Source organism: Glycine soja, chromosome 4 (assembly GCF_004193775.1).
Source record: "Glycine soja cultivar W05 chromosome 4, ASM419377v2, whole genome shotgun sequence".
NCBI classification, from domain to species: Eukaryota; Viridiplantae; Streptophyta; class Magnoliopsida; order Fabales; family Fabaceae; genus Glycine; species Glycine soja.
The window spans coordinates 8,408,322-8,420,336 of NC_041005.1; the positions used below are offsets into that span (position 1 = coordinate 8,408,322).

The following is a 12,015-nucleotide window of genomic DNA, read 5'->3' on the forward strand; positions in this document are numbered from 1 at the left end:
GTATATATATTTTAACATATGAAAATAAATTATACATCTTGATTATAAAACAAATGAAAAGTAATAAATTATTTAATACATGTTATTAATTATCATAATAAAAATCAATATAATTATAATATGCAATTTATTCAATTTATTATAACATAATCCAAAAACCAAAATAAACCATAAAAAATATGCAATTTTAAATTATTTTGGATCGTTGGAGGGTTTACAAACGATTTGTTTTGATTTTGAACACCTCTACAAAAAAGAACTACCAGGTGTTCTAGGGAAATTTCCAACAAAAAATATTTAAATATCAATATACAATTATTTACCAATTTTTTAGAATTAGAAAGTTTTATTTCCATTGTATTAGTGCAAATATTATTTCGCAAACCTTTAAAGAAATGCTGAAAAATCATTGTGTATAAACCATTTCACTACTCATCTTATAGAAATTTGCAAGTCATCAAAATATATTTACCACTAAAGAAGAATTTAAGAAAATATTACAACACATTAATGTGCTACAAATTCCTAAAATAACGTAAAATTTCATCCAAACTTTAAGTTAGAATTCAATAAAATAATCTACTCATCTTCACAAACTAATCACTCAACATTCCCCATCACTTTTTACTACCTTGGCACTTAGGCTGAGTTCGTCTTGTACTGGCAAATTTACATGTTTATCATTCGCGTTTTGATCATTTGAACTTTGATTAATAGAATCTATCTTCTTGTCATGATCTAAATTTTGACTCCCCTTGTCAATGTTGTTATTCTCAGTAGCCTTCTTAACACTTCCTTGCTCTTCACACACTACTACTGGATTTGCTTTATCTTTTGAAACTTCCTCACCACAACTAATTTTAACAAGAGGTGTGCTCGTCTCTTGACCTTTTTCAAATCTCCCCTTCTCTAGGCTGCTATCAACCTGGCTTCCAGTGGTAACTTTAGGAGGCTCATTTTCTTGTACCTTCTCTTTTGGTGTGGTGCTGGGATCAGAAACTTTTAACTCTTTTGTGGGATTAACAACTTGCTTCAATGGAACTTTATCAGCCAAAGGGGTAACATGTTTGTTCTGTTGAGACAATATAAACAAAAACAGTGAGTGAATTTTCCATTTCAGCTGAAGCAGCTTTTCTTGAACTTGAGCACTATGCAAGAGATACATAGGTTATATTTGAATGAACCTTTGGGTCAGAAGGCAAATTGGTAGAAATGGATGGCTTTATCAAAGAGCTAACAGCAGGCTTAGTATCCACGGCATGTTTTACTTGAGCACCTTTATCAGCCAAAGAGGTAGCATGTTTGTTCTGTTGACAAAATAAAAAAAATAGTTAGTGAATTTTCCATTTTAGGTGAAGCAGATTTTATCGAACTAGTGCGCAATGCAAGAGATACATAAGTTATATTTGAATGAACCTTTGGGTCAGAAGGCAAATTGGTATAAATGGATGGTTTTGTCAAAGAGCTAACTGCTGGCTTGGTATCTGTAGCATTTTTTACTTGAGCAACTTTAATTTGTGATATAGTATTTGAAAGGGGATCAACTCGTGTCCCCAAAGTTGCTGTGGCAGATTTTACCACATGATCTGAAATTAGATTACCCTTCAAGACTGGTTTTTCATCTGCTAATTTGGATTTTGCATGCAAATCAGAGGATCCCAACAAAGCTTGTTGAGATGGCTGTTGAGGTGGTACTAAACTACTGGATACCTTCTCTGTAGTATTTCTAATCTGCGCTTGATTTTTAACTGATGTGGATGGCTTAACTGCAACCATTTAAATAGAAGTTATTCAAATGCCTTTCATATGATTGAAATAACATTACTAGAACAATGAACAATAAATAATGAATTTTCTAGAAGGTTCATGAGTTTTACATATAATTGAAGTAATAACCTTACTACAACAGGCAGCTATAAAACATTTTCTAAAAGATTCATGAGCATACCATCTTGCACTTTTGTCTCTCAATAATACAATTCTCTAACTAGCAATCAAACAAACTGAATAATCAGACAATTCATTATCAATATCAAAATTTAAAAGTCATAAAATAAATTATAAATAAATAAACAAATAAAACCCATCACATAATATATGATAAATTAATAATCTTGAGCAAGAGAACACACATTATAATGGAAAAGTGATAGACACTTGGTATCTTATTAGAAAGAATAAGGGAATTCTCCATAAAGCAATACCTAACTTACAAAACTTCGGGGTTCTGTACATCTCAATGCCCCAAGGCCTCAACTCTCACTATTAGAGTTTCTGAGAGTGAGAGAATTTAGAGAGACAAAAAGAAGGCTAATGTTTATTCATTGCTCAAAAATGAGAAAGAGTTACAGATTGAGCTTATATAGGCTCTTAGTACAGCTGTAACTAACTGTTAGCAGTTGTTAACATTTAGTATCTATACCAACCAACCTAACAGATTCACTAACTAACTGATTCCAGTTGAATAACTGATTATTTACATATATACCCTAATTTCCCCCCTCAAACTCAAGGGGGAGGATTTCTACAAGTGAAATCCTCCACATTGAGTTCACCCCTAAGAAACTCAAAGCGATTAGGAGAAAGCGGCTTGGTCAGTACATCTGCCCATTGATCCAGAGCAGGAATGTGATACACAGTTGCTTGGACAGCAATTGTTCACGAACAAAGAAAACATCAATTTACATATGCTTAGTCTGAGAGTGGAAGAATGGATTATGTGCTATAGCAACAGCACTTTGATTATCATAGAGCAGAATTGGAGTAGGAAAAGGAACATCCAACTCCTTCAACAGAGCTTGAACCCAGGTTAACAGATTCACTAACTAACTAATTCCATTTGAATAACTGATTATTTACATATATACCCTAATACTCACAAATGACAAATTCTCTCTCTCTCAAATCTCGACCACCCCTCTTATTTATAAACAATCTGCCTCAATTCTTCTATCTAAGCCCAACAAACTAACAGATATCAACAATTAACTAACTCTCACTAATATTAACAGACCTAACAATACTCCCCCCACACCTCGGTTCACCTTGTCCTCAAGGTGAATAACTTATAGTGGCTGAACAAGTCTCACTGAGGTTTCAGTTGCTAGCAACATAATGATCAAGCCAAATGCCACTACTACAGAACAAATCCTTCTGGGTCAACCCACTACTGTAGTCCCATAATGATTAAGCTGAGCTTGGTCTGCACACCTGGGAGAAACCGAATCTAGTGGGTCCAGTAGTCGTGATGGGGTGACAATCTTGCTTGGACAGCAAACATTTTGTGTTCCTCCTTCATTCCACCCACAGAATTGGTTTCCTTCTCAATCCTCATTTCCATTTTATTACCTGGATGAAGCTGAGTTTCCTTCTCCATCTCACAACTCAAAAGGGTGGTCATCAATGGTGTCCCTCGTATTGCCCTCTGTTTTCCCTTCATTCTCTCTCTGTTATTGGCCAATCAGTTTCCTCCTCCTCCATATTCAAATCAGTGCTTTTCTTATTCTCAGTCGCCTCTTTCTCTGCAGAGTCACATCTCTTCTCCCTCAATTGATCAATTTTTTTGTCCCTGCCATTATCAAAATGGTTGTTGTTCTCTGTTTCTTTTGTTTCCTCACTATTGCTTCTTTCTCCACCACCTGGATCATGGTTCTTGATCTCTAGATTTGTTGATGGTTGTGGTTCACAATGGTATGTTCTTTTCCTCCATGTTGCTCCATGCTTTCCGCCTCCCTATCAAACATAGGGTTTCCCTCAATTTTAACCTCCTCTTCGCAACCCCAAAAAGACCCATCTTTGTCATCTCAGCCACCATGATTCTTGATATCAAGAATTTCGTTTTTAGTTCTGTTTTCTGATTCTTTGTCCAGGATGTTGTTGGGTTTCTCCCAATTCTTGTGGCTTTCTTATATTTGTTTCTTGCCCTTGAGCAGCAGGGCAAAATGGCTATGTTCTCTTCAAACCTTCATCTCATTTTGTTATGTTTTCTTCCATCCAAGATTCATCATCTTCGGTTACATTTCTTGTCTTCCCATGCCACTGGCTGGTCAAATATCCACTAGGCTGCACTCAGGTTGTGCCATCTCCATGTTAGCCACCAGTTGAGAGCATCACCTCTTAGAGCCTTCACTGCCTCTGATAGCTTCTCTTCCTCATATGCTCTAATGGCTTCAAAATATTGCCCAAACCAAAAATAGGCCTCTTTTCCATCAAATGTCGGAATCATTTTCAAAAACTCAGTACCCACAGCTCCAAGATCGAAATACCAGTTGATAGAAACTTGGTATCTTATTAGAAAGAACAAGGGATTTCTCCCAAATATAATGCCTAACTGGCAGAACTTTGAGGGTCTATACGTCTTAATGCCCAAAGGCCCCACTACTCTTACAAACAACAAGATAATCTCTCTTTCAACCTTATCCGTAGACAATCTGCCTTAATTCCTCTCTATCTCAGCCCAACAAACTAACATATATCAACAACTAACTCTCACTAATATTAACAAGTAACAACTAACAGATATTAACAGACCTAACAAAAATTATTTGATAGTATTGAGAGATGGTAGAAGAAAAGTAGCATTGATGGTATAGAGAAATTACTATGCTCGCCGCACCTTTTCTGGCAATTTTTTCAACTTTTCCAGTGACTTTTCCGACCTCTGCTGCCGGCTGTCAGTAGTTTTTTGGCAGCCACCATTCGCCGGCCATTTTTCCAGCGAGTATTGGGTCAGCCAATACCCAGAGCTGTGCCTTCCCCTGATCTTTTCATCTGCACTAGATGCGTCCCCAAAGTGAACACAGCCGCTCCAGCATGTGTGTTCTTGACACACCAAACAGCCCCTATTCCCCGGCCATCCAGCTGCCGTCTTCGACGACAGGCTCGTCAGACCGAGGTGCACATAGCCCAGTCAAATTCGGGCAATTCCGAGATTGTTTCATGTTCCGGGCCTTATTTTATGCACTTTTTTTAAGTATTGTTCGGTTTGAGTCTTTGGGTCCTATCTCTCTCAACAATGACTTCCATTGGCCCTGTCTTTGCCTACTGCATTGGCCCCGTCATTGTCCTAGATGCTCCGGCCCTTGTCTTTGTCCCCAATGCACTGGCCACTGTCTTTGTCCAAGATGCACTAGTCCTGACTATGTCCAAGATGCACTAGTCCTGACTATGTCCCAAATGCATTAGTTTGAAGTTTAAATAATTTGGATCTCCAAGATGCACTAGTCCTTACTAGCTTCCCAATGTGGTTTCAAGAGAACAGACCAAGACATTCTTTCTAGCAACTTTCTCCAACATCCCTAAGTTGCTTTTCAAACTATTTTTTTGGTGGAGCTCAATTTTTATGTTTTTATTTATTTGTTGGGAATAAATTATTTTCTTGTAACAAGCTAAAGCTTAGTAAGCTTTAGCTTGAAGGGGAGTGTTGAAAATCAAAATTATTATTCTGATTCTATTAATAATTGCAGTTTATAGGAACATAATCTTTGATTTAGAGGAAACAAATATCCTCTATTTATGTGTAATTAATGTAATTAACCTATATAAACACACATCTGTTGTGTACTCATAACACACAGTTTCCAGTTCATTATCCCTTTGTTGATAGCTCATAGAACCCACAGACTCAGTTGATAGTTCAGGACTTACACTTTGTATGGAACCAATGATTTAGGAGAGAGAATTGAGTTGGGAAGAGAACACAATTCAAGAAAATGTTCTCATTTGGAACAGTGAAAAGATGAAGAGAATCAAGAGAAACAAAGAAAATGCTGTGGGAACTGCAAAGAAATAGATCTCCATATATCGAAGAAAAAGGTAAGAGGGGAGAATTTTGATGTAATGACCAAAATACCCTCATTTTGATTTTATTTTAAAATAAAGGTAAAAATGTTATTTAATAAAAGTATTTTTTTTTCTTCTTTCTTTTCTATCCAACCATGTAAGCAGAGAATAAGAACTCAACCATTTTTCTTTCTTAAACTCTTAATGCAAACAACCTAAAAATATCTACCCATTCTCTACTTAGCTTTTCTTTTCTCTCCAATTTCTTTCCTCCCTACTTCTCACATCCAAACAAGGGTGACGAAAATCCGTGGAAAAAAGGGACAAAATCAATGGACAAGTGTGGCAAATCCTGGAATTTGACTAACTAAATTAGCGTACCCCATTGCCCAGAGGCTCTTCGCTATGCGAAGGTATGGGGGAGGGATATTGTACGCAGCCTTACCCTTGCATATGCAAAGAGGCTGTTTCCGGATTCGAACCCATGACCAACAAGTCACCAAGGCACAACTTTACCGCTGCACCAGGGCTCGCCCTCAAAGATAAATCAAAATAAAATAGAAAAAGTTCCAAAGAAAATTACCATCAGTCATTCCAGGAGCAGTTAACTTTTTGAATGGCATATCAAGGGCTAAAGATAAAGAGTGTCGAGTTGCCAGCTGTTCAGCAGTAGTATACTGTGTGCTGGTTATGGTTCCTGTATTTGTACAACCATCTTTCTTTCGTAAAATGCTCCACCTCTGCAAGTATTTGTAGATAACCCATGAGAATATGTAAAATAAAAAGTAAATAACAATAAAGGTAAAATGGTACAGTAAACAGTTATTAAATTACACAAATATTCACAAAGCATCAGTACAAGAAAATATGTATTCACAAGGCTACATTGTAAGATGGTCCACCTCTGCAAATTTATCAAATGACGTTAATATTCACAGAGTAATCAGTACACAAAAATATGTATTCACAAGGATACAAAGATTCATTCATTGAACTGTCACACACGAGAAGTTCTTGAAAGTGTTGGACATAAAAATTTCATTGTTAGGATTTGAACCCGGGAAAACTGGGCGATAGCCAGTCATCTTACCTGACTAAATGACAACAAATAAAAATATACCCAGTGCCATCAATCTTATATAGCAATCTAACATAACCACAGAAAGATGACACCATGTGTGTGCAATAATACACTTTTGTCTTTCCATTGAGAATTTTCCCTTCACCCTTTTAGAATCAAGGGAGGAAGGGATGACACACTTAACCCACAATGTACAGTTGTACACCAAAAATGGTCAGTTTTCAACAGGCCCAAACTCAACAGCTGCACAATCAAGCTAAAGTATCCTCTCCAATATTATAGTTAATGGGTATCGATCTGCTATGTTAGACCAAAAATTGACTGCTTTAAAAGTGTCCATCTAAAAGAGAATGAACTTCCAAACAACTCATTACAAGGAATAAGCACAAGACTAAAACCTTAGGGATCAAACAATAATTTTAACTTATCTGTTTTTGAGTTTCAGGGAAAATCAGGTTGGTGTCCAAATGTAATGGATGACATATGTATAATGAATCTTAGGGATATACAAGGTCTAGGACTAACTAACTGAGATGGATTATATGATCAGAAGGCCAGAATCATCACGCTTCATCCTTTAGAATTACCAAAGGGTGCTGTCTAGAGCTATGACCACCAAGCAAGCTAACACTAAAAACAAACTATAAAAAGTGAGATAATGGAAAATAAAGTTACTGGTTTTAAAATAAAGGAGAACGTGATTTTAAAGAATTTAAACCCATGCTGTCTTTTCTTTCTTACACTTCTTACTCCCTCGATGGACATGACCATTTGAAAAATCTTCTAACTATTAATCAAAAGTTCAAAACAGATTATGATAAACATATTGCCTTAAGTGGACTACCAACAAAATTTTCACATAAATACACTGAGGAAATATATAATACAAGTTGATAACACAATGTAATTTATAAATTTTTAGGATTTGAAAACCACCTGAGCCAACTGTGTAGCACTTCTCTTAATAGGAAAGTCGTCTCCTTTTGCCATGGTTGCCCAATTCCCTTCACCCCATCTTTGAACAGCAGCTCGTAGCTGCATGTCCTCTTCTTCTGACCATGCCTTTCTTTTTCTTTTGGAAGCCATGTTACCACCAACTATTCCCTTGGTTTCTATACCATCTGTCAATGATATAGTTGGCAGTGTCTGTCTCTGAACGGTAACTGGAAAAATAATGCTTGTCCCTTGCATCAAATTAGAGGGTTGTGAATTTTCAATAGGAGTTCTAGATGAATGGCAAACTGGAACATTTATAGTCAATGGAGCCTCTATTGTTGAGCTACTAGGGGCAGATTCACTCAGTGTACGAGAAGCAATCATTACCTGATGAATAAACAGTTCCCAATAACAGGTTGGTCAAAATTGAATAATAAGAAATAACACAATAGAAAGTTTAAACATTGAAACTGTAAAGAGAACTCAATTATTCCTAACTGCATGGGATCATCTACTTGGATCAATCAACATCAATGAGTTCTACCAAATACCAAATTTTCAATAAAATTTATAAAGGTGTTTTTTATTGGTTTCTTCTAATGCGTTCTTAGGTCTTCCCCAACTCAATTTAATAAAACAATCTTTAACTAGCTCTAGTTTTCTCAATGGAGACTCCACTAGTCTTCTCAGTGACCTAACCACCTTTAGCGAGTTTCTATCATCTGTTTATAGGTGCTACATCAACTTCCTCTCATATACGTTGCATTCCAAATACCATCTTTTCTTTCTGAATATTCATTCTCACTTTCACTACACTTATTTTTTTGCTCGTCAGAACTTAAGTGCCTAACATTCACAACCATACAGCATGACTAGCTTTATAGTTGTCAAGTAAAGGCAAGCCAACTAGCAATCATATATTAATCTGACAGAATTCTTTGTAGACAACAAAGGTTGGTTCAGTTGGTAAAGAACAGACTTATATCCCACAAGGGTGTGGGTTCGATTCTCACTGCTGATGTGAAGACTTCATTGGTGGATAATTTAAATACTTTTGGAAGCCCTCATTGAATCTTGAGGCCTGTCCTGACCATGGTGAGCCCTTGGACCCAACTCACCTAAACTTTTTATACCAAAAAAAAAATTCTTTTTGTTACTGCAATTATAAAGCTCCCCGCCATCAGAAACAAATTAGTAAAATTTAAACTTTTGACTCTATAAAAGACATTTTTTATAGATAGACAAAAATTAGAAAACTCTGCCACAAATACTATTTAATTTGAATGAATTTAATCATATCCTCACCCAATGGCATAAGACTTTTGTTATTGCAGAGTCTAATCAAAAGATAATCATATAACTATCTAAGGCATGATATATTGAGATAGAATGTGTAATAATTAAGGCAAGCATATTTACCTTCACACATGCAGCAGCCTCTGATGCACATTCCACACTTACAGGGGGAAATGCTTCTAGCTCACACTCTAGGTCACTATCATCATCCTGGAAATGAGGCTCCAAATAAGTATGAAGATATACAATGTTAGTCCAAGAATCCAGTGAAAAAAAATGCAATACAGTAGATTGTGCAAAACTAATCTGAGATAGCAATTTGTAAAGGTTGTTAAGACTAAAATGATATATAGAATACTGACAAATTCTTTATTTTCTGCAAGAAGTGAATCTTCATGTCATTGACAAACTCAACTATAATCGTTAAATATTTTACTGTTTATTCATTATCAGTAACAGATTAAACGTGTGTAAATTTTGACCCTAAAGGGAACAAACGCTAATATTTATGCATTGAAATTTCAGCCAGAACCTTAATTTTTATGTTTTTAAATATTGACTAAATGTGCTTGGACACGTGTCGCAAACATGTAAAACCATGACCATTTCCTAAATATTTATTGTGTAAGCCCTTTGTTTGTATAATCAAAGAGGAAAGACTGTTAAATCGTTTTCTTACAAGCTCTAAGCTATTTTCATGAATTATCTTAGAGAGCTTAATGAAATAAATCAAAAACATCCCCATCTTGGCACTGTTTCACCTAATAAAAAATTAGCATAACAAAGAGATTTCATAAGGTAAGTGTTACACAGACCAAAGGTTCATCCCCATCTTCGAAAATTTCAGGCAAAGAATGGCGATACGCCAAGTGCCGCCATAGCATTTGATATTCTCTGGCGTTAGAAATCTCAGTCGCGCTTTTCTTCACCAACTCGCACCAATCAATCTTGGGGTGAGGGTAATGCGCCACTTCCTGAAGTAAAGTGAACACCGTAGTTGCGTCGTACCTGCGCAAAATCCCAAATCTTTGAAGCCCCAACACAAATTTATATATAAAATAATAACAATAATAATAAAACAAAAAAAAAAATACCTCTGCATGAGCGTAACAGCATCTTCTTCGGTGAAAGAAACTTTCTTGTTCTTCTTCTCTGGCATTGGTGTGTCTTAGAAGAGAGAAGAAAATTGACTTTGGCTGTTTGGTGCGCGGAAAAGATTAATCCCTAACAGAGACGAAGTGCAGAGAGGGATTTACCGTTGAAGAAAGTGTGTAGCCAGAAAAGGAGATTGAGACGGCGTCAACTGATTGATTACTTATAGAGATGACTGGAATCATCATGTGTAATGAAAAACAGAGAAGTTAAAAGGTAGAATAGAATAAAGACAAAACAATAATACAAAATCGTTAGTCTTAATTATTGTCTTGTTTTTTTATTTATTTGTAGAAGAATAATAGCAAGTCCAATTAAAAATATTAATTTATTTTTGTTTTTATCACAATTTTTTTTATCTATTTTTACTATACTTATTTATTAATATAATATAAGTTAAAATTTCTACTTTGGAAATTTACTTTTATCGCTATCGGTTCATGCTCGCTTTGCTCAAACTTGACTCCAAATCTGAATCTAGATTCGCAGTCCCTAACTTTTTATTTCTTTTTTTAGTGAATTTTGAGATTTGTGTGGTTGATGATTTGCTTGTTGGCAAGTTTTATAGGGTTTCTTTTATTTTAGATTTCGATATTTTTATTGCAAAGATTAAAGGTTGGAAATTGAGTGGCGTCAGTGGCAATTTTTTGCTATGTTAGAGGTAGGGCGACGAGTTGAGGCGCAACACATAAGAGTTTTGTCGGAGGTGGCACGATGGGTTTCACGGAGTGGAGTCAACGATTTTGCTTTTTATTGTTAGGTTCGTTTTGATGGTTAATGATAAGAAAAAAATTGATGATATAGGGGAATCAGGGCTACTGGTTTGTGACCATTTGCATTCTTCATTAGGATATAATGTTAAAGTGTTAAAATAAAAAACCAATTATTAATTGGTCTATTGGTTTGATAATCTGAAAAAGGCAAATTCCATCAATATATATTTCAAATATAATATGAAGTATTGATATATTGGAACAATCAAATACAAAAATACCGTTGATTAATATAATTTATTTGTGTAATAAATTACACATTAATATATTAAATCAATTAAATTCAAAAATACTACTCGTTAAATGTATTATTGACTAATTTTAACCAATCAATTATTTCATTTTAATTTCAAATTTAATTTATATCGTACAAATTTTTAGAAGTAAGAAAATAAGTTTCTAAAATAGAATTATTTATTTAAAAAACTGTTATATAATTTAGTTTTTTCAATTTTATAATCATTTTGTTTTTATAAAAAGGAAAACTTTTATTATAACTTCATTACTTAATTTCTTCTCCTTCAGGAAATAAGATCTAAAGGTAGAAATTGATCAAGAAATGAATGAGTTAGATTACAAAGAATGTATTGAGCCTTAAGTTTGATTTCATTTACTTGCATTAGAGATTCGCAGCCCATAATGATTTAGTAGGTGACTTTGTTACTTAAAAAAAGTAATATATTGGCATTGTGTACATGATAAGCTTTACAACATGAGATAGGATGTCTATAGTTTTGTCATTTGTGATAATTTTATTGTTGTCATATGTGTTATTTATCATATTTAAACTTTATTGATGTTCTTCAATTATAATTTTTTATATTTATAATAATATATAAAGAGAATATTTCTTATATTTGTTAAAATTTAGAATTGACGCACATTAGGATAACGTGACTAAAGTGGACTCAATAGCTTCACACGTCGACTTTGAGATATACCTTTATTAGAAAGATAGAAGGGAAATATGCAAAACAAAAGATTTCGATGTTCAAG

At 34.7% G+C, this 12,015-nt stretch overlaps 1 protein-coding gene across 3 annotated transcripts; it reads right to left on the reverse strand.

Annotated features, from left to right (window-relative positions):
• Positions 1-437: 437 nt before the first annotated feature.
• LOC114409223 lies at positions 438-10,487 on the reverse strand. Of its 3 annotated transcripts, none has more exons than XM_028372597.1 (8): positions 10,189-10,485; positions 9,910-10,102; positions 9,218-9,316; positions 7,799-8,185; positions 6,365-6,521; positions 1,417-1,766; positions 1,185-1,307; positions 438-1,072 (listed from the first exon to the last, which is right to left on the reverse strand). In XM_028372597.1, exons 1-8 carry the CDS (start codon positions 10,251-10,253, stop codon positions 605-607), a joined length of 1,842 nt encoding a protein of 613 aa, XP_028228398.1. In that variant the 5' UTR covers positions 10,254-10,485; the 3' UTR covers positions 438-604. The 3 variants fall into 3 exon arrangements, with proteins under 3 accessions (XP_028228398.1, XP_028228399.1, XP_028228400.1); XM_028372598.1 differs by having other exon boundaries at positions 9,218-9,304; positions 10,189-10,484; XM_028372599.1 differs by lacking the exon at positions 1,185-1,307 and having other exon boundaries at positions 10,189-10,487.
• Between the last annotated feature and the right edge of the window lie 1,528 nt (positions 10,488-12,015).

What these genes read in the sequence shown, in the direction of transcription:
- LOC114409223 (XM_028372597.1), bottom strand. Translation starts at nt 10,253, where the DNA reads ATGCCAGAGAAGAAGAACAAGAAAGTTTCTTTCACCGAAGAAGATGCT. An exon ending in GCTGTTACGCTCATGCAGAG is followed by an intron (nt 10,103 to 10,188) that starts GTATTTTTTTTT and finishes GATTTTGCGCAG; the next exon opens with GTACGACGCAACTACGGTGT. An exon ending in TGCTCCTGGAATGACTGATG is followed by an intron (nt 1,767 to 6,364) that starts GTAATTTTCTTT and finishes AAATGGTTGCAG; the next exon opens with TTAAGCCATCCACATCAGTT.